Source organism: Malus sylvestris, chromosome 16 (genome assembly GCF_916048215.2).
Source record: "Malus sylvestris chromosome 16, drMalSylv7.2, whole genome shotgun sequence".
NCBI lineage: Eukaryota > Viridiplantae > Streptophyta > Magnoliopsida > Rosales > Rosaceae > Malus > Malus sylvestris.
This window is the reverse complement of record NC_062275.1, coordinates 600,850-623,248: the sequence shown is the minus strand read 5'-3', so window position 1 is coordinate 623,248 and position 22,399 is coordinate 600,850. Positions and strand designations below refer to the sequence as shown.

The 22,399-nt window shown below is 38.7% G+C and overlaps 4 protein-coding genes and 1 long non-coding RNA gene across 11 annotated transcripts; 2 read left to right on the top strand and 3 right to left on the bottom strand.

Annotated features, from left to right (window-relative positions):
• Positions 1-506: 506 nt before the first annotated feature.
• Positions 507-4,061, bottom strand: LOC126607643 (zinc finger CCCH domain-containing protein 17-like). Its single transcript, XM_050275319.1, has 3 exons — positions 3,725-4,061; positions 2,788-2,898; positions 507-2,664 (listed from the first exon to the last, which is right to left on the bottom strand). Exons 1-3 carry the CDS (start codon positions 3,866-3,868, stop codon positions 727-729), a joined length of 2,193 nt encoding a protein of 730 aa, XP_050131276.1. The 5' UTR covers positions 3,869-4,061; the 3' UTR covers positions 507-726.
• Positions 4,062-5,496: 1,435 nt separating this feature from the next.
• LOC126607646 (uncharacterized) lies at positions 5,497-9,101 on the bottom strand. Of its 3 annotated transcripts, XM_050275325.1 has the most exons (6): positions 8,881-9,101; positions 8,474-8,609; positions 7,591-8,214; positions 6,644-7,118; positions 6,397-6,478; positions 5,497-5,850 (listed from the first exon to the last, which is right to left on the bottom strand). In XM_050275325.1, the coding sequence occupies exons 1-6, from the start codon at positions 8,929-8,931 to the stop codon at positions 5,647-5,649; spliced, it is 1,572 nt and encodes a 523-aa protein (XP_050131282.1). In that variant the 5' UTR covers positions 8,932-9,101; the 3' UTR covers positions 5,497-5,646. The 3 variants fall into 3 exon arrangements, with proteins under 3 accessions (XP_050131282.1, XP_050131280.1, XP_050131279.1); XM_050275323.1 differs by lacking the exon at positions 8,881-9,101 and having other exon boundaries at positions 6,644-7,088; positions 8,474-8,782; XM_050275322.1 differs by lacking the exon at positions 8,881-9,101 and having other exon boundaries at positions 8,474-8,778.
• Positions 9,102-9,218: 117 nt separating this feature from the next.
• Positions 9,219-17,722, bottom strand: LOC126607655 (uncharacterized). Of its 5 annotated transcripts, none has more exons than XR_007617684.1 (3): positions 17,527-17,710; positions 15,710-16,322; positions 9,219-9,237 (listed from the first exon to the last, which is right to left on the bottom strand). It is a non-coding gene; the product is annotated as an uncharacterized LOC126607655 (long non-coding RNA). The 5 variants fall into 5 exon arrangements; XR_007617685.1 differs by lacking the exon at positions 9,219-9,237 and adding an exon at positions 10,020-10,038; XR_007617686.1 differs by lacking the exon at positions 9,219-9,237 and adding an exon at positions 10,287-10,305.
• On the top strand, positions 12,032-17,442 carry LOC126607651 (protein TOM THREE HOMOLOG 1-like). Its single transcript, XM_050275331.1, has 11 exons — positions 12,032-12,473; positions 12,799-12,889; positions 13,001-13,053; positions 13,133-13,225; positions 13,327-13,398; positions 15,410-15,482; positions 15,564-15,609; positions 16,297-16,360; positions 16,455-16,508; positions 16,743-16,820; positions 16,940-17,442. The coding sequence occupies exons 1-11, from the start codon at positions 12,303-12,305 to the stop codon at positions 17,030-17,032; spliced, it is 888 nt and encodes a 295-aa protein (XP_050131288.1). The 5' UTR covers positions 12,032-12,302; the 3' UTR covers positions 17,033-17,442.
• A 937-nt stretch (positions 17,723-18,659) lies between the features above and the next one.
• LOC126607650 (inositol oxygenase 1-like) lies at positions 18,660-21,300 on the top strand. Its single transcript, XM_050275330.1, has 11 exons — positions 18,660-18,939; positions 19,049-19,157; positions 19,263-19,344; positions 19,441-19,645; positions 19,771-19,830; positions 19,931-19,983; positions 20,102-20,224; positions 20,349-20,418; positions 20,590-20,668; positions 20,810-20,891; positions 21,012-21,300. Exons 1-11 carry the CDS (start codon positions 18,909-18,911, stop codon positions 21,036-21,038), a joined length of 921 nt encoding a protein of 306 aa, XP_050131287.1. The 5' UTR covers positions 18,660-18,908; the 3' UTR covers positions 21,039-21,300.
• Positions 21,301-22,399: the final 1,099 nt, after the last annotated feature.

Genomic DNA, 22,399 nt, shown 5'->3' with positions numbered 1-22,399 from the left:
CACTCCAAATCCCGGACGACGGACATTCCTTGTCGACCACATCACATCAAACACATCACAACCCAGTAATCGCATTGAACAATTCTACTCAAAGCTTCAGAATTTAAATTTTCGGGGAACGAAATAGGGTTCGGATTTGGTGACAAACGGGAAGCCAATAATGCATAAGAAACCGGTGAACCAAACAAAAGGGCAAGCTAAAAGAGAAGTAGCATGCGATGATGAACAAGTTAAAGAAGATACATTGATAAAACGGCAATTAGAGTGCTGCATAACACCACCTGGTTTATATTTGCTAAAATGGGTCAAAATTTGCATGATCCCTTGTAATCTCAAAGTTATCAACCCATGCAATGCAACAAAAAAAATGGAAAGATAACTGAAAAGAAAATACGTGGACACTAGAGAGCAATCTTATCGAGACCATCTGTTGTTGCAGGCTAACAGGCTCCAGTCATGCACTCAAACAAGCACAGCAAAATGCCTCCAGCACAAAGTGAAAAAAATCCCATTAAATCAGATTTTAAGTAGAACGAAAATGTTTCGATTGTCATAACAGAGGCAAAAAGGCCTGCTAATCCCTAATTCTACTAAGAAACCCGAGCATCCATGGTTTTACTTAATCAGGAACCAACCACCTAAATTAGGTTTGGAAGGTCCTCCACACTATTTATGGAAGAGCCGTCATCCTCGTTCCGTTGCTTTTCCATCATCCCCTTTGCCCAATCACGAAAACACGACACCAATCTTCTTAGCAAAGTCATCCCCGTCTTCGTCTTCTTCCAGGTATTCCTCTTCGCCCTCTGCATTTTCACCTTCATAATTATAGTCACCCTCGTCCCCCTGCTCGTAATCATACTCTCCTTCTCTCTGATCTTCACCTTCGATTTCGTTTTCCTCCTCATAAATCATACCCTCTTCAGCCTCATGTCCTTCTGAAGACTGACCATGAACCACGTCAATTTTCTCATCTTCAGTTCCAACCGCATCGGCCGTTGCCAACTTGGGCTCTTCCTTCGCCGCAGTGGGCAGACTGTTATTCACCTCTGTAACCGCAGTCTGGGAGTCGCCTGGATCGCTCTCCCTGCTTTCTCTCTGATTATTATTGCCTCGTTTATTGTGGGCAGATGATTTCCTGCTTCCAGAAGCTGCTGCTTCAGCTTCTCTCTTCCTCCTGAGAATTTCACTGAGAGGCTTTGGCCCTTCAAATGACAGATCACCTTCCGCTTGTTGATAATTATCCATCACACTTTTCCGTTTTCCAAGGTAAGATTGCTCCTTATTTTCTGCATCTTTCACAACTTTCAGCTCTGGAAGACGCTTTGGACGAGAAAAGTCATCACCTCGATCATCCATTATCTCTCCCCTAACACGAGAAGCGCCAAAATTTCTCCTCTCATTAGAGTAGTCCTCTTCTACCCTTCCTTTTATTCTGTCTCTAAGCCTTCCTTGATGAGAGGATATCTGTGGCCTCCCGGGTGACAATCTGCCTCTACTTCTAGCTCTGTCAACTTCCCTTTCTTGGCGCAAGTCACTACCATTGACGGGAGAAGACCCGCCTGGAATCTTTATTCTACCATGAAGACGACTACTACGGGAGCCCTCGTGTGGGGGCAACTGCTGTGAATCCCTACGAGGACGGTTGTTCCGCTCCTCAACATGGCCGTCCACTGCATAATCATGGCTGACAATGGTTCTCAGACCGTTTACCCTCCTATGCTTGGATAAACGATGTCGCAGATCTAACTCAGCAATGTTCTCCGGACTCTCAGATTTGTGATAACCCCTCCTCTCAAGACGAGCAGGACCCACTAATTGTCTCTCAGATGAAACCCTATGCTGGTCCCATGCGTACTGCCCTTGCATGCGATCATAAGGATCATATGGGTCACAAAACCTTTCTCGATCGACATCAGCCATTGAAGTGTGATCAACGGGACGGTCCAAATCATATTCGTTCACAGAATTCAAGTTCCTTCCCTCATGACCTCTTCTTCTTCCAAACCGTTCTTCGCCGTGGTAGTAATCAGAATCTCCGTGCTCATCATCTACAAGAACATCAAATCCAGGAGAAGACTCCCTCAAATGCTCATCAGCATCCTTCCCATTTTGAAAACCATGATCGTCTGAAACATGAGCCTGAAGCAAATGATTGGCCTGACTTGTAGAGCCTCCGTTGATAACAGGCGGAACACTTGTTGCCTTGTATCTGAGAGCCTCATCATCCAATGCTTTAGTTGATGATACATTCCTCTCAATGCTAACTCCATTTCTAATTGGAGCAGTTGGAATTTTTGGAGCAGGTTTGGCTTCAGGAGGCAATCCAACAGACTTCATGGCACTTACCATGGGAACCTTCAACTCTTGAGTGCACTTTTGAAGGCCACCGAAGGCCTTCTTAAGACCTGAAGGCTCAGTACCGTGGGCAGCAGCTGGTGCCTGTAGAACTTTACTACTAGCCATAGGATTTGGTCCATGAGAGAAGGCACATCTGTCACCCTTTAAACATTGCCCCTTTTGGAAGAAAATACAGGGGACTGCTTGTTTACTTGGGTTATAAGCAGCATGAATTGCAGGCGTTGTAGACGTAGCCACAGGATGTGATAGAGGCAAGGAAGGTCCAGCAGAATTTGCTGCCGGGCTTCCTAACAAGCCATCAAGCGGCTGTACAGGAAAAATAGATGGTCAGAGACAATGTCAGACAAAGGTGGTGGTGGTAACAGGCAAGAAGGAACGTTCTTATACAGGTTTAAACATGAAATAAAATAAGAGAGAGAAGAGACTTACTGGATGCCGAAATGCGCATTTCAAATTCAAGCAACTGCCATTCAACCAGTACCAGCAATCCCTGGGGTTGACCCGGGCATACTCACTGTGTCTATATTCGCATTCACTTCCCTGTCAATAGGGCATCAATGAGGTTAGCACGAAGGAAATCAAAACAGTACTGATGGTATGTTAGTACAGAAACATGCTTTTTGGCTTTACATAAGACACTTCAAATAACAAACACAGGAATCCACTAAGCCACGTATCAAATGATAACCACCAAAAACTAAACTGAAAAAAAAAAAAAAAAAAAAAACAGCATCCCCTGTGACATAAAGAGACTTGACATAAGGAGACTGAAGTATACTCCATATTATGTAACAAACTAACTTTTCCCAGCTCAGAATCAAAAGTAACAGAGACAATGCAATCAAGCAGGCTAACGAAAAAATTTAACATGCGCCAAACTATGAAAAAGGGGATTAATTTTGAGCTGCAAGAACCATGTTCTAACATATATTCACTCGAAATAAGGCTTCTCATAGATTAATTAAATCAGCCCTTAAAGCAAGCTCATCGAGATTTCAAGGCCTCGAAACCATGATTGATTCTAACAAACTTATCACATACATATTCTGGCAGCAATTTAACATAATTAGCCCTTGTGCTATACAAATAAATTTGAGACAATGGTTTATATCATTTTCTTTTAAGACTAGGAAAATCAAGATTACCCAAAGGAACATACTTTAACCTAAAGAAATTCATTGCATCAAACATATCCAGAAACCCTAATTCCAATGCATGAAAAAAATGTAAATCTGAAACTTATAGCCGAAATTACACCACAATTTCGGCCCATCCCAAAAAATCTTACCAGAAACGAAAACCTAAAACCCTAAAATTGAAAGCGAGGATACCCAGAACAAAACTCAAATCAAGACAAAGGGCAAACCTTTTTGCAGGTGAGAGGCGAGGCGAGAAAGTAGACGCAATCGGTGTTCCTCTTCAAGGGCTCCTCTTCGGCCGAAGTTTCCGGCTGCTGCGGCGGTTTCTGTTGTAGCTGCTGCTGCTGCTGTGGTTGTGCGCCGACTACCATGGCGACTATTGGGTTGAGACTCCGGCGGACCGTGACGGAATCAGATCGATTCCAAGATAGAGAGAGAGGGGGGGAGAGGCCGATCCAATCTTGAAGAAGAGCCGCCACAAAGATCTGAGAAAGAGAGAGATTGAGAGAACGAGGAAGTGTTTGGGGGTATGATATGATGATGAGGATTTAAGCTAAGCCTTAGTTTTTTTTATTTATTTAAAAGAAATAAAAATTTGATAGTATGATAAAATTTGCAATAGGGTGTTTATATTGGGGTCCTTTATATTGCACATATTTCTCACCACACCCACTCTATTTTTTTCTAAATCTAAGAGGACACTTTCCAATTTCGTTTACTTATGTTTATGTATTTGAAATAGTTGATATTATGAATAGAAGTCGTGTATACGAAGAGTAACATGTTTACTTATTTAGAAAGGAAAAAAAATTATTAATTGTCAATCGAGGTGGTTAGGAAAAATGGGAACCGACTTCACTATTCTTCTAATATCAATCTAAGTGCAAATAAGTTTTCGACTTTAAACCCTAACGTGACAGCCATATTTTTGTTTTTTATTCCATATGTAAATGTGTAGAATGTCATACTCATATGTAAGCAAATGAAAAGTTTGAAATAATGAAAGAGATAATTCAAATACTCATATTATGAAGTAAATTTAAATGTGTTAAGTGTATGCTAAGTAAACATAATTCAAATACTCTTCTTAAACAATACAATTTTTTTTCTTAAAAAAAAAAACCAGCTAATAACATCACCATGACAGTCCACCCTAAAGGGGCATGGAAGACTCATAGAAGCATTTCAACCTCCTCCTAGGCACCATCATGTGATTTACCGACACCAAGAATTAAACCATGATGTGTTATACAGAATATGGGTTTGGAATTCGTTCCCAAGCACTGCTCAGTGAAAGTTAAATAATACAATTTACGATCGTTTTACTTATTGGATCACTAAACTTCATGTGAAATCTACATATTTTTTTTTTATCCCGCATATTCTAAGGTAAGTCAAAAATCAAAACAACCTTAATACTCATATTTTGCAAACGCATAAAAAATTAAAAATTAAAATAATTTCAATACGCATTCCAGCCAAGCCAAGGAGACAACTCATATCATTGTAATCATTGTGGTAAGTACTTCAGGTGACATCGTGACTTACGTGTTTGTTATTTTGTGACATAGATACGCAAGTTTTTTGTTTGGCAAAGTGGTTTCGTTTGTGTTTGGTTCACTTCGGAAGACCGGACATCGATGCCTTTCGGAAGCAATAAATTGTAAACTGGGTGCTTATCTTTTTATTCCTTCATGGGTCCCACAACCACGGTGAAAACCATTTTGTTTTAGAATGATGCTCCAATCACATCTGTTCATCTACATCGTACGATCAGAAATAATTGTAAATTTTTTTTATTCAAAATTGAATATAAATAATACCTGATAAAAACTGATCGAATAATGTACGATGAACGAATGTGATTGAAGAATTTCCGAAATTCTCACAAAGAAGATCCGATCTCTCTTTCTTTTTTTTTTTTAAATCAGAATCCACATTCGTCGAAACAGTGAAATGCCAATATTACCCTTTTTAGGTGGAAAGAACAAACAAAATATTTTAAGCAAAGTGACAGCATTACCCTTCGCCATGTTGACGATAATTACACTTGAGTACTTTACTTTCCGACATTCATAGGTTAAGCCAGATAAAGTTTTTGGGTTTTTACATTAACATGGACATACATTTGCAGAATGTGGTTCCGATATCAAGAGCACCAACCCCAACACCAAAACGAGGACGGGATGCGACCGGTTTTGCGAATGTACTCTGCTTGATGTTCTGTTTTCGCTGCTCGCCGGTTTCTCCTGGCCTCCGCTGCTGCTCGCTTTTCTTGAGCCTTATGTCTTGCAGCTGCCAACTTATTCATAAGCTTGCCATGAGCGCGTCCTCTTATCCTTTCGACCTCTACCTGGAAGCAACAACTGTTAGTTTCAATAAACTGCACAGGTTCCAAGGGAATTCATAGATTATAATGTATTTGAGCAAATAAGTAAACAATTAACAAGATATATGTCATAAATAACTAGGTGGCCCGAAAAACTCAACCCGATCGAAGGCTGGCCTACTGTTCACATTTTTAGTTGTGAAAAGAAAGACCTTAAGTTCTCACACAACACGTCCACATTGCATTATGTCACAATAAGCAGGTACTCAAGGATTTTAGGGGAAGAACCGAAGAAGCCCTAGAGACTGGAACTCTTCATCAGGAGCCAATGTCTTGCAGTTTAGCATGGTCAGTCTTTATGTTCCAGGTTAGCTATAATCTTACAATTTTAGAGATTAATCCAACACGGGTGACCTAATTTGGCTATTATCTTGTTGTCTAACGGAAGTTTGGATATTACTTGATAATATTTTCTTAAACATAATGAAAAGAGAAAATATAATACAAGATTAGAAATAGAGAATGGCTGCCACAACAAGAAGATTTCCAACAGAAAGCTACTATAAGTACCTCTATTTTCCTCATCTCAGCTTCTGTTTTTGCTTTCTGATGATTTTCCCAAGCCTGTATTTTCATCTCTTCACGCTTGAACCTGGATAATTGCAGTCATGGACACATGATCATTCCACAATTTGAAAATGCAGCATAAATAACAATTGTCCCTAAAAATCGAGTGTCATTATCTAACAATCCAGTTACAGTGGTAAGAGATGGATACTGTACAAAAAAGAAACAAAAGAAGGGGATGTGAATTAACCTAGCCATATACTTGGCTTTCTCAGCTTCCTCCCATGCTGCTGCACGTGTCTCAACAATGCTTTTCCCTGGTTGTTCTTCCAAGGCAGTTTTCTGTGACGTGGATGCACCCTTATCCTCCTCTTTGCTAGCCCAAGCTGCGATGTTCATCTTACCCAACTGTGTCCCAAGAACCATTATCTCTCTCCTAGTTTTCATTTGTAACTCCTTCTCAGACAACTCCTTGTTAGGATTCTGGTTGATCGGAGGTGAAGCTTGTGCAGCTCTGCTAGGAGTTGATGGCCTTGAATTAGTAGGACTGCGAATCGGTGTTGTTGCCCCCACGGGAGTTCCAGTCCTGGAGGGTTCCTGGCTAGCAATAGGTGTCATCTCTGTACCCATATCTCTCATTGAGACAGATCTTGCGGTTGAAGGAGGAGGAATAAATGTGGTTGTTCCATGAAATGCTGTAGAAGAATCATGCTGGCTAAGATTGACTGTGAAAATCATATGCAAATTGTGCAGCTAGTTAGTTCCAAATGGTCGCCTAAAGCTCACTTTGTAAAGTTAATTTACGAGAAGGCAGGAAGATCGGTGAGTGTTATAAACAATTATAAAAGCAGTTACTTTCTGGTAGGCCTCACTTAACGATATGATATAACACAAGAACAACCCATAGTTCTTCAAATAATTTCCCACACCAGACTCCAGTAAGGACATGGTGGAAACCGACTCAGTTCCTATTAAGCATGGATTTCAATAATAAAATGGTAATGTATCAAAAAGTTGTATCGAAGATCTGTGCGAGTGACCGAAAGTGTAAAAAAAACATTCTAGAACACTGAACCAAGTGAAATTCCCGCTAGGCATTAGCTTGATTTATAGTGCTGAACATCTTATTCTATAAATAATGATGCAGTCATGAAACAAGAATCTCAACTGAAGTAAACAAGAAAACCAAATTCTTACTTGCTGACTCTCCGACAGAGTTCTCAACCATGAGCACTGATTTGCCATATGAATCGGCAATGGGGTATGGATCATTCTCCCAACTTACATACTTCTGCCCTCCACTTTCCATCTTAGATTGATTTGTGTCAATTCGCTTCGTATCTGGTTCTTCAAAAATATCTACTTTTTGATCTGGAACTTCAACAACAACCTTTGTGCTCAATTGTTTACTCCCATAACCAAAGCTACCAGCCTTTCGCGATCCAACTCCTTGCCCACCCTGCATTTGAGCCTGCCCCATCTTTGGCCGGTTCGAAGTTGGGCTTGCTATCCATTTCTGAGCATCATCCCATTTGGACGGTGCTGGTTTGGAGAACGGCGCAAGAGGCACCCTTTGTGGGGCACGCTCTGCCTTCTGAAACTCAAACATGGATGAGGACACACCCATTGCATCATGCCCACTATCATAATCTAATGAAGGGTCTTCTTGGTTCCTAATTCTTGAATTGACTGATGCGCTATCCTTCAATCGCCGGTCACTACCCATCTTCGAGCCTAATGAGTCAGCAGCATTCGAAGTCGAGCATTTGGGAAGAACACTCACAACATCTACATCTTTACAGTCATCAGAACCACCACCCCCTGCAAGAATCCAGTCAAACATCCAAAGGGTAAGAACATCCATTTTTTTTTTTTTTCGCAGCAACCCAACTGAAATGACAAAGTTTTAAGTTTAGTTAGGCTGGTACAAATGCATCAAGCAATCGTTCACTACTTAAATTTGACTACTTTCTAATAAACCGGAATCGCCACTTGACCCAGTAGCTTAATTCAGAGACTAAGAAATCTAAGATTCAAATAATCACTGATTAATTAAAAAAGGAAAAAATTAAGAGCTAACCAGCTTGATCATCAAAGTCAGGAGGCTGAGATCTGAGAGTGAATGCAGATTCAGAATCCTCCTTTTCCTTCCTCTTCTTCTCCACTCCCAGTAGCATACTCCTCAGCTTCCCTGGTGAAAATCCCCCACCTCCCACCTGCACTTTCATATACCCAATAAGCAATCCGATAAACCCAAAAATGGGTCTTTGTTTTTGTACCCAATAAATGAGAAAGCTAATTAAAATCTTTGAAGCATATTCGTGAAATCGACAGAGACAAAATAATGGGTTTTTGAGATAAGAGAATGACATGTTGGATTTTGCACAATAAATTTGAAAACGAAGGAATGTGAGAAGTAAAAAGTTAAAACAAAAAAAACGAAAACATTGTGCTGGGAAAAAAAAGGAGAGAGAGAGAGAGCGACACCTGAGGTTTTTGGATCCTTTCGTAATCCATGGAAGGGGGTGATAATATCATGCAACTCAATGTGTTGATGTAGAATTTCACTCAATCGTCCTCTCTCTCTCTCTCTCTCTCTCTAGAATAAATGAATGAATGAATGAATGAATGCGTGGGTGGGTGAGCTTGCTTTTGCCTGTTTTGAGGACCTTGTGAGTTGCAGAGAGTGACTGAGGGTCGTACACAGACTGCAGTGAGTGGGGGAAGGAAGGAAAGTCAGGTCGCAGTCAGTCGGTCTTTCACTTTTTCAGGAAACTATTGATTCTTGCAGACAACGTAAAGGCTTTGGACCCTCTGAAAATAGTCCACTTTTAGCTCCCTCCGCTTTAATTGGTTTGACACAACACAGGAATCAAAACCAGTTGCGAAAAATAGAGCTATCACTAATTTAGGGAAACCATAACCTCTCCGATCTAATGATCCTAAACTTAAGAATCTAATGATTCGAACTGTTAAAATTTAATCTAACATTTATAATTATTATAATTTTTAAATGAACCTCCTATTTATAATCGTTGAATCAAATTTTAACCGTCAGAATCATTTGATCCTTAGGCTCATAATCATTAGATCCGGAGAAAATCTGGGTTCTAATTAGGAACCAATAGGCATTGGATGCTCTATTTTTTTTATATAATTTGGGCGTGGGATGGGCCTTGTGTCTGCCCAGGATCCCAATGCAGAAGAGATCTTGTTTTTTTGATGGCTTGATAGACACCGTCGCAAGCAAAAGATGCTCGGTAGGGTTAACTGATTAGAACAAGTTTTACCTTACAAGACCGTTGATGTTTACAGTTAGATGATCGGTCTCCAAATACATACGGTCCTCTCGTGACATTGTTGGAAATATTGTGCGGATGATGAGTCTTTAATGTACTTACAATTTATCAATTCATGATTTTTTGTTAAAGAATGTAAAAGTTCACATCACACCGAATTAAATTCAATTTTTATTGAATATTTCTAGTACTAACTAAATCAGAGACTTTTATTGATTACCATTCTCAATTAAAAGGTCTGTTATTAAATCAGAAGGTTCGTCGAACCAAGCTATCAAAGTATCGAGAATTAAACCCAATCTAGTCAACCTGTGAGCCACCTTATATATGGAGCGGGCCAAATAACCTTGCAATGACTAAAACCATTTAAGAGTTGTACAACATATGCAATAATGTGCCCGAAACGAAATTTTCAAGACATGAAACAACACAAAGTTTTTCACTTGGTGAGTTGCGTATGCATTGAATTGATGATATGCAAACATTCTTTAGATGACAAGCTGAAATTTAATGAGGCAATAACACCAATTGGGCTTCTTCTTCTCTTTTGGCCGTTCAAAATCCGTCAGTTGGCCACATGCCCCCAAAACTTCATTTACTCATTTGGTACCACCTGGACGGTCAAACTTAGAATGTTGGGTTTGACCATTTTTAACATTATTTGAGATATAAACTTTTATTTTAGTGTCAATTTCTTTCAAAATGTGTGTGACATAAAGCTTAAACGCGACTATCATACTTTAATACATATTTGGTCCTACTATCGTCCAATTCTCACCAAAGTAGCCTAAATGTACCCATGTAGAGGCTTTTAAATTAGTTTAAAAAAGGGGTCTTTTGATATGGGTTCAATTGGACTAAAAATTGGACTTATTTCAAAAGTCAAAAGTCACTAAAAATTAGACATATTTCAAAAGATGAGCTATAAAATTAGACCTCTTTCAAAATTTTCCTTTAAAATAACTGTCAAAATTTAAACATAAAATTAAAATTAAACAATGGTATTTTGACATTTTTTAATATTTTGTTCTTCAACTGATGTGTATGTTTAATTATTACTAGCATTTGCCTACCATTTTTTTTGTATGAACACATTTTTTTAGAAAATGAGAAGGAGAGAGGGAGGGGGGGGGAGAGAGAGAGAACGTGGGGGGAGTGGTAAGTTTTTTTTTTAAATTTTAATATTAAAGATATTTTAACATCATCTGTAGGTAAGACTTTAATAAAAAAAACAGTAAAATTTAGACCTGTGAAATTACATTATTGCCCATCATATTTTTTTATGTGATAGAAGACTAAGTTGTATTTTCATCATCTTTTGGTTGACAAATAGAGTTTTATTAATTAATAGAGATTACATAAAATAATTATAATAAATGTTTTAAAACAAAAATAATAATAGAATTAAAAGGATATAACATTTAATAATTAATTATCTCTACTAATTAATGAAATCCGGGTGAAAAGATAAATTAGTCTTCTATAAAAAAAATGATGGGCAATAATGTAATTTCACAAGTCCAAATTTTACCGTTTTTTATTCAAGCTTCACCTACATGTGATGCTAAAATATCTTCAATATTTATAAAATAAAATAATTAAAAAAAACCAAAAACAAAAACCTTCTACTCCCCATTCTCTCTCTCTCTCTCTCTCCCCTTCTCATTTTCTAAAAAAATGTGTTTATACACATAAAGTGTGTAAACAAATGTTAGTAAAATATGAAGTTATGAAGTGTTGTAAATCTGGCAAAAAAGTGAATGCTGTCAATTCATGTTAAATTTCGTTTATTAGTTGAAATATTATTACATTATTTATACTGTTAATGCTAAAATAAACATTTTGAAATCTAAAGATGCTATAATATATAATTGGATCCCATTTGGATTAAGATCCACATATCTTAACCATTTATAGTGTATCGTGCAGCCAGAAATTATTTTACTTTTTTTATTTAAAATTAAACAAAAAATAATATCTGACGAAAATTGACTGCACCATATATAATGAACGATTAAGATATAAGGATTCCTAAGATCCTACAAAATATATCCGAAGAGAATCCTCACAAAATAGATCGAGAGAAAATATTGTAAAATATGATTGGATAAGTATCATAAAGATATTAAATGGCTGTTCACGATGGAGGTGGCTATCCCGCAAGCGTCTACAATCTGCCGTTTCGGCAGGACGAGCGTACGCGTCACGCGTGTAAATGTAACCCGGTTGAAAAGACAGATAAGGACCAAATAAATCGAAGTTGGAGAGGCAACAGCACCAAGCCCATAAATGTAGAAAGCCCAACAACCCACACCTCCGCTTCGGGCTCGGATTCTCATATTTTTGCCGGCCGTTTTGTAATTTTCAGTTTCACGTGAGGAAAACAAAAGAAAAAGAAAATAAAGAAGAAAAAAGGGTTGGCGATTGAATTTAAATTGGTTTGGATTTTGATTGGTTCCTTCTCTATTTCTTCTTCGCTTTCTCGCGGGGCGAATGCAATATCGTTTCTCAATTCTCAGACAACCTCTTCGGTTTTAGGATTCAGAAAAGTGAGTAAAAATTTGGTAAAAAAAAAACTAAATAAAAAAGTAGGAATTGGTGGAGGTTCGAATGGCGCGTAGCGGCGGCGGCGGAGTCGGGGTGGTGGAGTCGGCGGTGATAGCGTACAACCTGAGAGACGCATCGAGTTGGTGGCACGACATCAATGCCTCCCCTATTTGGCAAAACCGCATATTTCATGCCCTCGCTATTCTCTACGGTCTCGTCGCCGTCGTTGCCCTGGTATTTGTCTCAATCTCTATGTATATCTTTGTCTATTTGTATATATGTATGTATATATTTATACATCTGTTATCTGTAAGTGACGATTTTAATTTGTCGAGCTGAATTCTGAATCTTGAATGCTAGGATTTGTAGTTTTCATTTGGTTGCTTCGAATTTGAAGGAAAAGATACGAGCACTTTGGAGTTGTGTATGTGTTTATGTTTAATTCTATCGTGTACTGTTATTAATGTCAAGATTAATGTAGAAATTTATTACTTTCAAGATTAATGTAGAAATTTGGTGAAGAATTATATGTTAATTTGGTGTATTTATGCAATACTAGGTTCAATTGATTCGGATACAATTGAGAGTGCCGGAGTACGGTTGGACCACGCAGAAAGTATTCCACTTTCTTAATTTTGTTGTCAATGGAGGTTTGTATCTTATTTATCGTGGCTGGTTCGGTTTCAGGATTTTAATTGCATTCTTGATTATGCGTTGTGTGCAAGTGTTTACTTATTTATCTCTTTTTGATATTCTTGTAGTTCGATCAGCAGTGTTTGTGTTCCGCCGGCAAGTGCAGAAGCTGCATCCAGAGGTTGAATTCTATCGTCGGTGCCATTTTCTTAACTTTAGTTGTTCTTAATAGCTGCTAAGTTAATTTTTTTTCCTGGCAGATTGTCCAACATATCTTGCTTGATATGCCGAGTCTTGCCTTCTTCACTACCTATGCGCTCTTGGTTCTTTTCTGGGCTGAAATTTACTATCAGGTTATATTTCATTTCAAGTGCTCCATGTATATGATTTCTTTTGTGCGGGTGGTTTTGGATTAAAGTGGTTTGATTACAACCCTTGTGTGTAAATTGAACAGGCACGCACTGTTTCTACGGATGGACTGAGGCCAAGCTTCTTGACTGTCAATGCTGTGGTTTATGTGATTCAGGTGAAATTTCTACTCAACTGTTTCACTTTAAGTCCCCACAAAAGGGAGCTTTTGGAGTTGGATTCTTCAACAGGGAAGCAAGTCATGGTTCTGAATAGAGCATTACATTCATCTTAATCTTTCTTTTTGCCATATTTGTTTATATATTTCTTTTATTCACGTGTATGTAGAATTTTTTGATTATATGTAGGACCCTGGCCCTGTAAACAGTGCTGTTGAAGAGTTTCTGAAGAAACCTTCTTTATATTTACACAAGATCCCTTTCATGAATATGATTCCTAAGAACTTTTTGTTAATGTATATTGATGAAATATAGGTGCAACCAGATGACAATCGAGCAATTAAAACTGATAGATATGTTCAATGGGTTCTAAGGGCTCAGAGAAAGTAAAGTAATTTAGATAAAGTTACTAAGTTTGGGAGGATAAACGATATTCAACAGGAGTGGCATGTTAGTGTTTTAGAATTTCTTTATGGTTTAGCTTACGTTAACTGGAAGCACCCAAGGGGTTTATCGAGGTTTTTTTTTAGATATTGTGAAATGCAAGAAAGTAAATAAAAGGTAGCAGGGTAATGGTTTTGTTAGGTGTGTGCATTCTTTATGCTTTGACCTACAGTTGACTGGAAGCACCCAAGGGTGTGGTTTTGTTAAAGGGGTGTGATATCCACACACCCCTTATTACTTTTCTCACACCTTTTTGGTTTTTGGCCGTCGGATTGGATGAATTGAAGAAGATCAACGGACAAAAATTAACAAGGGGTGTGTGAGAAGTAAAAAAGGATGTGTGGATAGCACACCCCTTGTTAAATATCATGCTGGCTCGGAATATATAACTCATTTATGCGGGATAATTAGGTTTACAATCAGATCCATATCTTTCCGTTATATGCTTTTTTTTTTTGCATGGGAGGGAAAAGAATGGGATGATTTAGATATAGCATCAATAGGGTGTGTTCCCTTTTCCCTGCCGTCTCCTTCTCATTTGACATGTTATATAATGTTATAAAAGCAAGAAAACTGCTCCTATGTGTACGTGCATATTATTTGGAATTGACCTTTGCTCAAGGTCCTTGCTAATAAACTCATTAACTAAGAGTCTTCACATTATACTAATATTATTCCACCTAACTTTAAGATTATTTTGGAAGATGGAAAGGTGAACTAAATCATGCTGTATTTTTATTTTCCTTAAAAGGGAAATAAAATTAAAGTTGAAGCAGTTTCCATTCCTTCCCTTTTTCTATACTTGCATATTCTATAACGGAATCATTCCTCTCTCTCTCTCTCTCTCTCTCTCTCTCTCTCTGTGACATCATGCAAATGATGATCATCTTCCTCACTCTCTTTGTGGACAAACACCCATGCGCACAAATATATCATTTTAAGCTCCTACTCACCCGTTTGCATGAAATCTATGCTTAACCACTGGTATCCAAACCTCAATATGTAGGGAATTACTGTCATTCCACCCTATCATGTTCTCACTCTTGCAAAGTCTTGCTAGGTTAAGCTTTCATGTTTGCCACCCATTATGTCAAAAACAGTTTCTGCTCATTTCCACCTATGTATGAGTTGAATTGAAACTCTGAAAATACATCAAAATATTGGTCTTGGTGAATTCAAAATATCAGAAATTATAGTAAATAGTTTGGGGATTGTTTCACTGGACAGTGGAGAGAGTGTTTTGGGGTACCCGTTTGAAGTAGGAACTTTGACTATTTGAATTCAAAATTTCAGAAATTATAGTAATAATTTGGGGATTGTTTCAGAGTGGTTAGGGGTACCAGGCTGAAGTAGGACCATTGACTACTTTTTGGATATTCATTATAATTGATATGGTACTGATTATTCTTATTGTAGTACGCCTATGTGGTATGCTTCTGCGTAGTTCTATACTTCTATGCATATTGATGGTTACTACTGTGAAGTATCTGGGAGTTGCTTGTTTACATGTTGGGAATGCTACTGATATCATCTAATAGTATTTTTGTTTTGGTTTACTTGTTACAGATTGCTATGTGGTTGATATTATGGTGGAAGCCTATCCCAGTTCTGCTCACCTTATCTAAGATGTTCTTTGCAGGTATTTTCACTGAGCACATATAGGTTTTGAAGATATGTAGTTTATCTTGATAATCTGTTATTCTAAGACACATTCTTGCAGGTGTGTCCTTATTCGCAGCCCTTGGGTTTCTTCTATATGGTGGAAGGTAATTGCTCTGCATTTGGTTGTTTGCTGCTGTTTTTTGGACATATGAAACATCTGACTTGCAAAATTGTAACAAAAAAAAATAACTGGAATTCACTTACCTCCGCATAACTTTACTTGTTTGAATCAAATTCATACCGTGTTTGGCCTACATGACCAACATCACACATCAGGACATTTAAGATGCATGGAAGCTGTGGCCTAAGTTCAATAGATATGATGTTCCTGCCAATGTTTTCTTGCCCAGAAGAGCAAATAATTGAAACAAATAAGCACTATACTGAGGCTTCTTGAACAATTATAGTTTCATAAATGCATCATACATGATGGATCCATAGAAAGTTGTCATATTGCCTGTTGTGTTACTTATGTGCAGCTGCCACTGAATTCTTTGTCCCTCACTCCCTCTATACTAGAAAAAACGGTTCTACGTCTTCCTCACTCCCTCTATACTTTGTTAGTCTCCAAGGTTTTTGTCGTTTAGGGAGGTATGGCTCTCATGATGTTTGAATGATTTATTTTGGGCACCTGTAAGATGGGTGAGGGATGAAACGTCTGTGTTGCACCATCCCCTTAATGTGATGGAATGTCATTACTTTCAGAAGATTAGTATCTTGTGCAGGCTATAGTTAATTTTACCTGTCCACTGATTATTTGGGCAATGTTCTAATGCTGTTGTTGCCGGCAGACTCTTCTTGATGTTGCAGAGATTTCCTGTAGAATCAAAAGGACGACGTAAGAAGCTGCAGGAGGTAAAGACTTGAAAAAGATTGTTTTGAGGACCCGTAAGTTCTCATCGCAGATGTACTTACTTTCCTTTTGTTTTGTGTCTTTTGAATTTGACAGGTTGGCTATGTGACAACCATATGTTTTACATGTTTCCTTGTCAGATGCATAATGGTAAGTGCTTGAATTTTTTTGGATTCCACCTACTAATCCTTGAACTTGAGGAAGTTTGATGTTTTTAAGTAGGTCGAAGTTTTAACAATCAAAACCACATAGATGGTACATATCATGTGTGTGCACAAGTATACGACCAAAATTTTGATTGGATGTTAAAGCCACAGCTGAATTGTTGCATCTGATTTATTGTTTCCTCACTTAAGCTTCCATTATTCTTCTCTTGTGCTGCAGATGTGCTTCAATGCATTCGATGAAGCTGCTGACCTTGATGTTTTGAATCACCCGGTTCTAAACTTTATATATTACCTAGTAAGCATGTGGTTCATATTTTTGTTGGCTAAACTATCTTTTCTTGCCCATTAAACTTCATTGGATCTTCAATTCTTCGCCTTTAAAAGTTTTCATGCGGCCTTGCGCGTTCTTTGCAGTTGGTGGAGATATTGCCTTCTTCTTTGGTCCTTTTCATTTTGAGGAAGTTGCCTCCAAAGCGTGGGATCACACAATATCACCCGATTCGCTGAGATGATGGAGAAACATCCGATGATAGAAAACGAAGAATGGACTTACAGTACACAACATTGAAATGCTTATCTACCGAATGGGGAGAACGAAGTATTGGAAAGAGGCGGAAAAGATTTCAGAAGCAGCTTTATTGGATACTGAGTGTTGGTTCTTAGCAGGGGATGGTAGCTTTAAAGGATTGTCAAATATGTAAGAATCGTGATCTTTTTATTTTGATTGTCTTGAATCAGACTGACTGGTGTTGCTTTGTTGATTGGAAAGGGGGGCTGAAAAAACAGTGTTTTATGTATGATTGGGAGGTAAAGTGTGTTAGTTTGTTCTATTTCCCGAACTCGGGATCGATCAGTATTTTCGGACATTTGTATTTTTGAATGAGATGCGGAAATGTGCAATCTGTGATAGTTTTATATACTTTGGATATAATGATTCTTGCTGAGACTGCATGGAAAGGTTTGTATGTAGGAAGTAGTTTGATTCGGCAGAAGAAGCGTACCTTGTTCCGCGACTGCGAGCTTCCATGGGCGTCTTCAATGGTTTATGTCCTTCGGGGGTTGCACCGGAAACTCTAAGGCGGCAGACGAGATCGGTTTTCATCATCCGTTTGAATAAGAATGGAGATGAAGGTGTTTGAGATGGTGGATTGGAGTGATTTGGATTGTGAAGGTAGATGGTTGACGATACGATATAAGGAATTGGTTCCGCCCTCTACTAGTCCTACTGACCTGGTGTATGAATTGAATGTTAGGTTTTCCCTCTCATTTTTTAAGTAGGTTTTGAATGGTAGGTAATGTCCAACGGAGAAAATTAGAGGTTTAGTTTACAATTTAGAGTCTGATTAAAGGCACATAATGAGATTACTGAAACTTATAAAACTTGGATTACTTGGTAGGCGTGGACTTAATCACATTGGCTATACGCTATGCTTGTCCGACCATTCAAAATCAATAATCCAAATAAAGTGTTGGCATGTTCATATTATTGATTTTATCAGTATTTTTATTTTGTAATTGGTGCTTTCATAAACGATATGCTTGTCAATAAAAATTTACACAAGTTTGCCAGCCTGACTTTTTTTTTTATTCAAGGCACTCCTAGTGCAACCTCAAGCAAAAAGGTTCACTGCTTTGTTTCTACGACTCGAATATGTGATCTTCTGTTTACAAAGGAGCAAACTTTTCCTTACGCCAAGGCTTGCCCTTTTCAATGCTCCAAATTCACAAAAAATAAAATGGGAAAAAAATGGTAAATATTATATTGAAAATCTACCAAATAATATGGTTAGTAAAAATTAAAATTACCAAAAAAAGGTACTTCTAGAAGCAAAGAAAGCCCAAAGGGAAAGAGCCATAAACGGACCGTTTAAGGACTCGGGGCCTTCAAACAGGCCCAACAAGTGAAGAGCTGTAAGGTTTAGTCGGCTAGTCAATACCACGTCATGCGGGCCCCACTAATCCACCCTCCTTCCTTCTAAGCCGTCCACCGCAGGGGCAGCTGACTCAGCATCCGCATCGAGATAAAATCCACAGCGAGTTCCCTGACGTCATAAAAACATATTTATCCTTAAACGTATTTAGAAAAATAAAAAATGGAGAGAGAGGATGACAGCTAATATTATAGCATGTCTGCATGTCCAGCTGAAATGGTGGGCTTACGTATCACATTCACAGATTCTCGGAAATATTTTCAGTGAAGGACTCGGTGAGCGGGAATTGTCAGGGAAGGACTCGGTTACTGGGAATTCTCAGCGAAGGACTCTCCGGCTAGCTATAAATACTTTCACATTTTCCCCCACACCCTCACCATGCTATTGCAATCGCCGCCGCCTCCGACGTTTCTCCCCAGTCGGTCTTTTAGATTGCTCGTCGACTCCGCAGGATGACCATCCTCGTTCAGCAGCCCGACTTTGGTACATTTCTTCCCCATCTTATATATTTATATATATGTATATATATATACACACACATGCATGTAGGGGTGCTAATAATTTTCTTGAATTATTACTAATTGAATTTTAGGAGCGGTTGAGGCGGAGGAGAAGGTCTCTGAATCTGGCGAGGAAAATGAGTTGGTGTTGGATGGTGGGTTTGTGGAGCCTCCGACGAACGCATTCGGCCACACTTTCAGGTATTGTTCTTGCCATTTCTAAGAAATTTGCAAATTACAGTTGCAATTCATTGGTTTTAATGTTTCCATTCGTAGAATATATGAAATTATATCGTGCAAATGCAGGGATTATGATGTTAGCAGCGAGAGGCGAGATGGGGTCGAGGAGTTCTACAGAATCAATCACATTTACCAGAGCGTCGACTTTGTAAACAATCAGCTGCTAATTTGGTTTTTCTTTGATTTCCTAATTAGGTCATTGCTTTATGTAATGATTGGTTGGATGTTTAACAATTGATTGCAGGTGAAGCGGATGAGGAAAGAATATGGAAAACTGGATAAGGTGGAAATGAGCATATGGGAATGCTGTGAACATCTCAACCAAGTTGTGGATGAGAGTGATCCCGACTTGGATGAGCCCCAGATCGAGCATCTCTTGCAGACCGCGGAAGCTATCAGAAAGGACTATCCTAATGAAGGATGGCTGCACTTGACTGCCTTGATCCATGGTATACTATACTTATGCAATCGTTATTAATTAATTACGTGCTTCTCCAATCTGAGTCGTATCTGTTGTAAATTTAGCTTATCATGAGGACCAGTTGGCTTAAACTTTGTTCTTCATGACATTTAGATCTTGGCAAGGTTCTTAATCTTCCTGCTTTCGGGGAGCTTCCTCAGTGGGCTGTTGTAGGTGAGCACCATCTTCTTGTTTAACCTTTGGTCATTGAATCCGTCGTCTGTTTCATTTCGTTATTAATATGAAACTAACTGAGACTGTTTGTTAATTACAGGTGACACATTTCCTGTCGGGTGTGCCTTCGATGAGTCAATTGTTCATCACAAGGTCTTTCGCTCACAAATTTTGTACCAAGTTCTATCGTCATAGTATGAAATGAATCAGTTCACCAAAATTATGTTCATTTGTAGATAGTCTCTAATATTGAATCGGGTTGGCCTTGCAGCATTTCAAGGAAAATCCTGACTACAACAATCCTGCTTATAATACCAAGTATGGAATCTATTCTGAGGGCTGTGGACTTGACAATGTACTGATGTCATGGGGCCACGATGACTACATGTACTTGGTACGTTTAGCAAATGCTCTACCAACTTCTGCAAAGCGGGGAGCCTTGTTGGCTTGGAGTCACCCTTTTTTAATAATGTTTTCAGTCTTACAATGGTAATCTTACTTCGGTTTTGTGTGTACAGGTGGCCAAGGAGAACAAAAGCACTCTCCCTTCGGCTGGTCTTTTCATTATCAGATACCATTCATTTTATGGTACATTTCCTTACCCTCGCAAAGCGAAGAGCCCTGTTGGCTCCCTTTCCTTCAATTGCGTTACTTGACATAACATGTAGACACACAACACACACACTCACTGTCTCTCTCTCTCTCTCTCTCCGGTTTCAAGTTAATATTTAGTATTTATGGATCAAATTTACTTTGCAGCTTTACACAAGGCAGGAGCATATAAGCACTTGATGAATGAAGAGGACATTGAGAACTTGAAGTGGCTCAAAGTATTCAAGTAAGAATATTCACTTCTCAACATAAGACTGTATGTAACCGAAGATAGACGCGATATCCTTCCAAACATATGTTCGACATACTGGTTTACAAATATTGATAAAACAATACAGACGAACTAACTTTGCTTTTCTGTATGCAGCAAGTATGACCTTTACAGCAAGAGCAAAGTTCGCATCGATGTTGAGAAAGTCAAGGCCTACTATCTCTCTCTGATTGAGAAGGTAGAGATTCAAGATCATGAGTTCTCGTCTCCTTACGTTTCTGTGAATCGGATCATTTTGATTTCGTTCTTTTTTCCCATCGGTTCTCTGTGTTCTTAAAATTTGACTATTGTTTTGCAGTACTTTCCTGCAAAGCTGAGATGGTGAAGGTGAAATTGGGAGAGCTCGAAAGTTGGATCAGTGAATAAAGCAGATGGGTGGCAGTTGAATAAAGGCGCTAATTTAGGAGGACTTTCGCTGCCTTCTCTTTTTTCTTTGTTCCCTTTGTTCCCTTTGTTCCCTTTGTTGTCCCTTTTATGTTGGTTTGCTTTCGGGGAGGTGCTTTACCTTTATCCTGACTGGTATATGTCGGAGTGTAATGAGGATGCTACCTCTGTAGTTATTCCATTGCGCTTTGTTTTCTCAGACACCTGCTGTGTTCTTCCCACGCCTTTTTTTTTTTTTTACTACTGTTTGGGCCCAAAATAATATTTTGGGCTCAGCTTAGAGTCATTCTTGGCCCAGTAGTATTCATATATAATCTTGTTATGGGTTGTCCAGTCAAGGTCGGCCAAATCCTATTACGAAGAGGTTTGCAACAAGGAATCTTAAGCCTAAAAACTACTGAGAATTAGGGATGAATCTGGTTTGTTAAAAAGCTTAGTTTAAAGTCCTATAGGAATTAGGATTGGTCGAAACCTGATCGGATTGGATTGAGGAGTTTAAATCCTAGTCCATTTCTAGTTCGGACGTGAGGGGATTTGCTGCTATAAATAGAGAAGAGAGTGCATCATTCAAGCCCCTCCAATTCAATATACAAATTGCTCTACGTAAAGTTTCTCAACAAGCTTTGAGATAATATCCTCTTCCCCTTTCTTCTCGCCAACACATCTTTAGTTTGGATAAATAGCACTGTGAAGGCAACCAACGACATCTTCAGTTTGGATAAACAACACTAGATTTGTAGAATAAGCCGATCAAAGAGCACATTCAGTTTGGATAAACAACATTGTTTCGAGACCTACTAGTTATTTATCCAAATCTCGGTCGATAAGGATTTTTGAGTCCTTGTTGGTGGAGGTCATTTCATCATCTTTCTCGGCGAAGTGAGGTGTTACAGGTTATTAGGCTCTGCACGTTGAACGTCGAGTTGTTTTATGATTGGATATTCACAAGTATCTTTTAAGGTTTGACATTTCGACGATCGAACCACATTTACAATCAAGACATATATCTCATATGACCGAACTCAGCGTGCTTATACTTTCACGAATATAATCACTGTGACCGAACTTGGCGTTGACGATTTGTGAACTTCGTAGAACTAGCAGCCTTGTCTTCAGGCTCTAGAACCCAAAGGCCGAGACGTATTCCTTCCTCGACTGCAGTCGCAAGATTGAGAAGTCAACAGTGCGCTCAACGCGACATCAATACATTCTACTCCCTGGCCGAGTTCGGCCGACGAGTTGGCATGCTCCGCACACAACTGAAGGACGTAGTTAGTTTATTAATTACTCGGCCTGCATGCC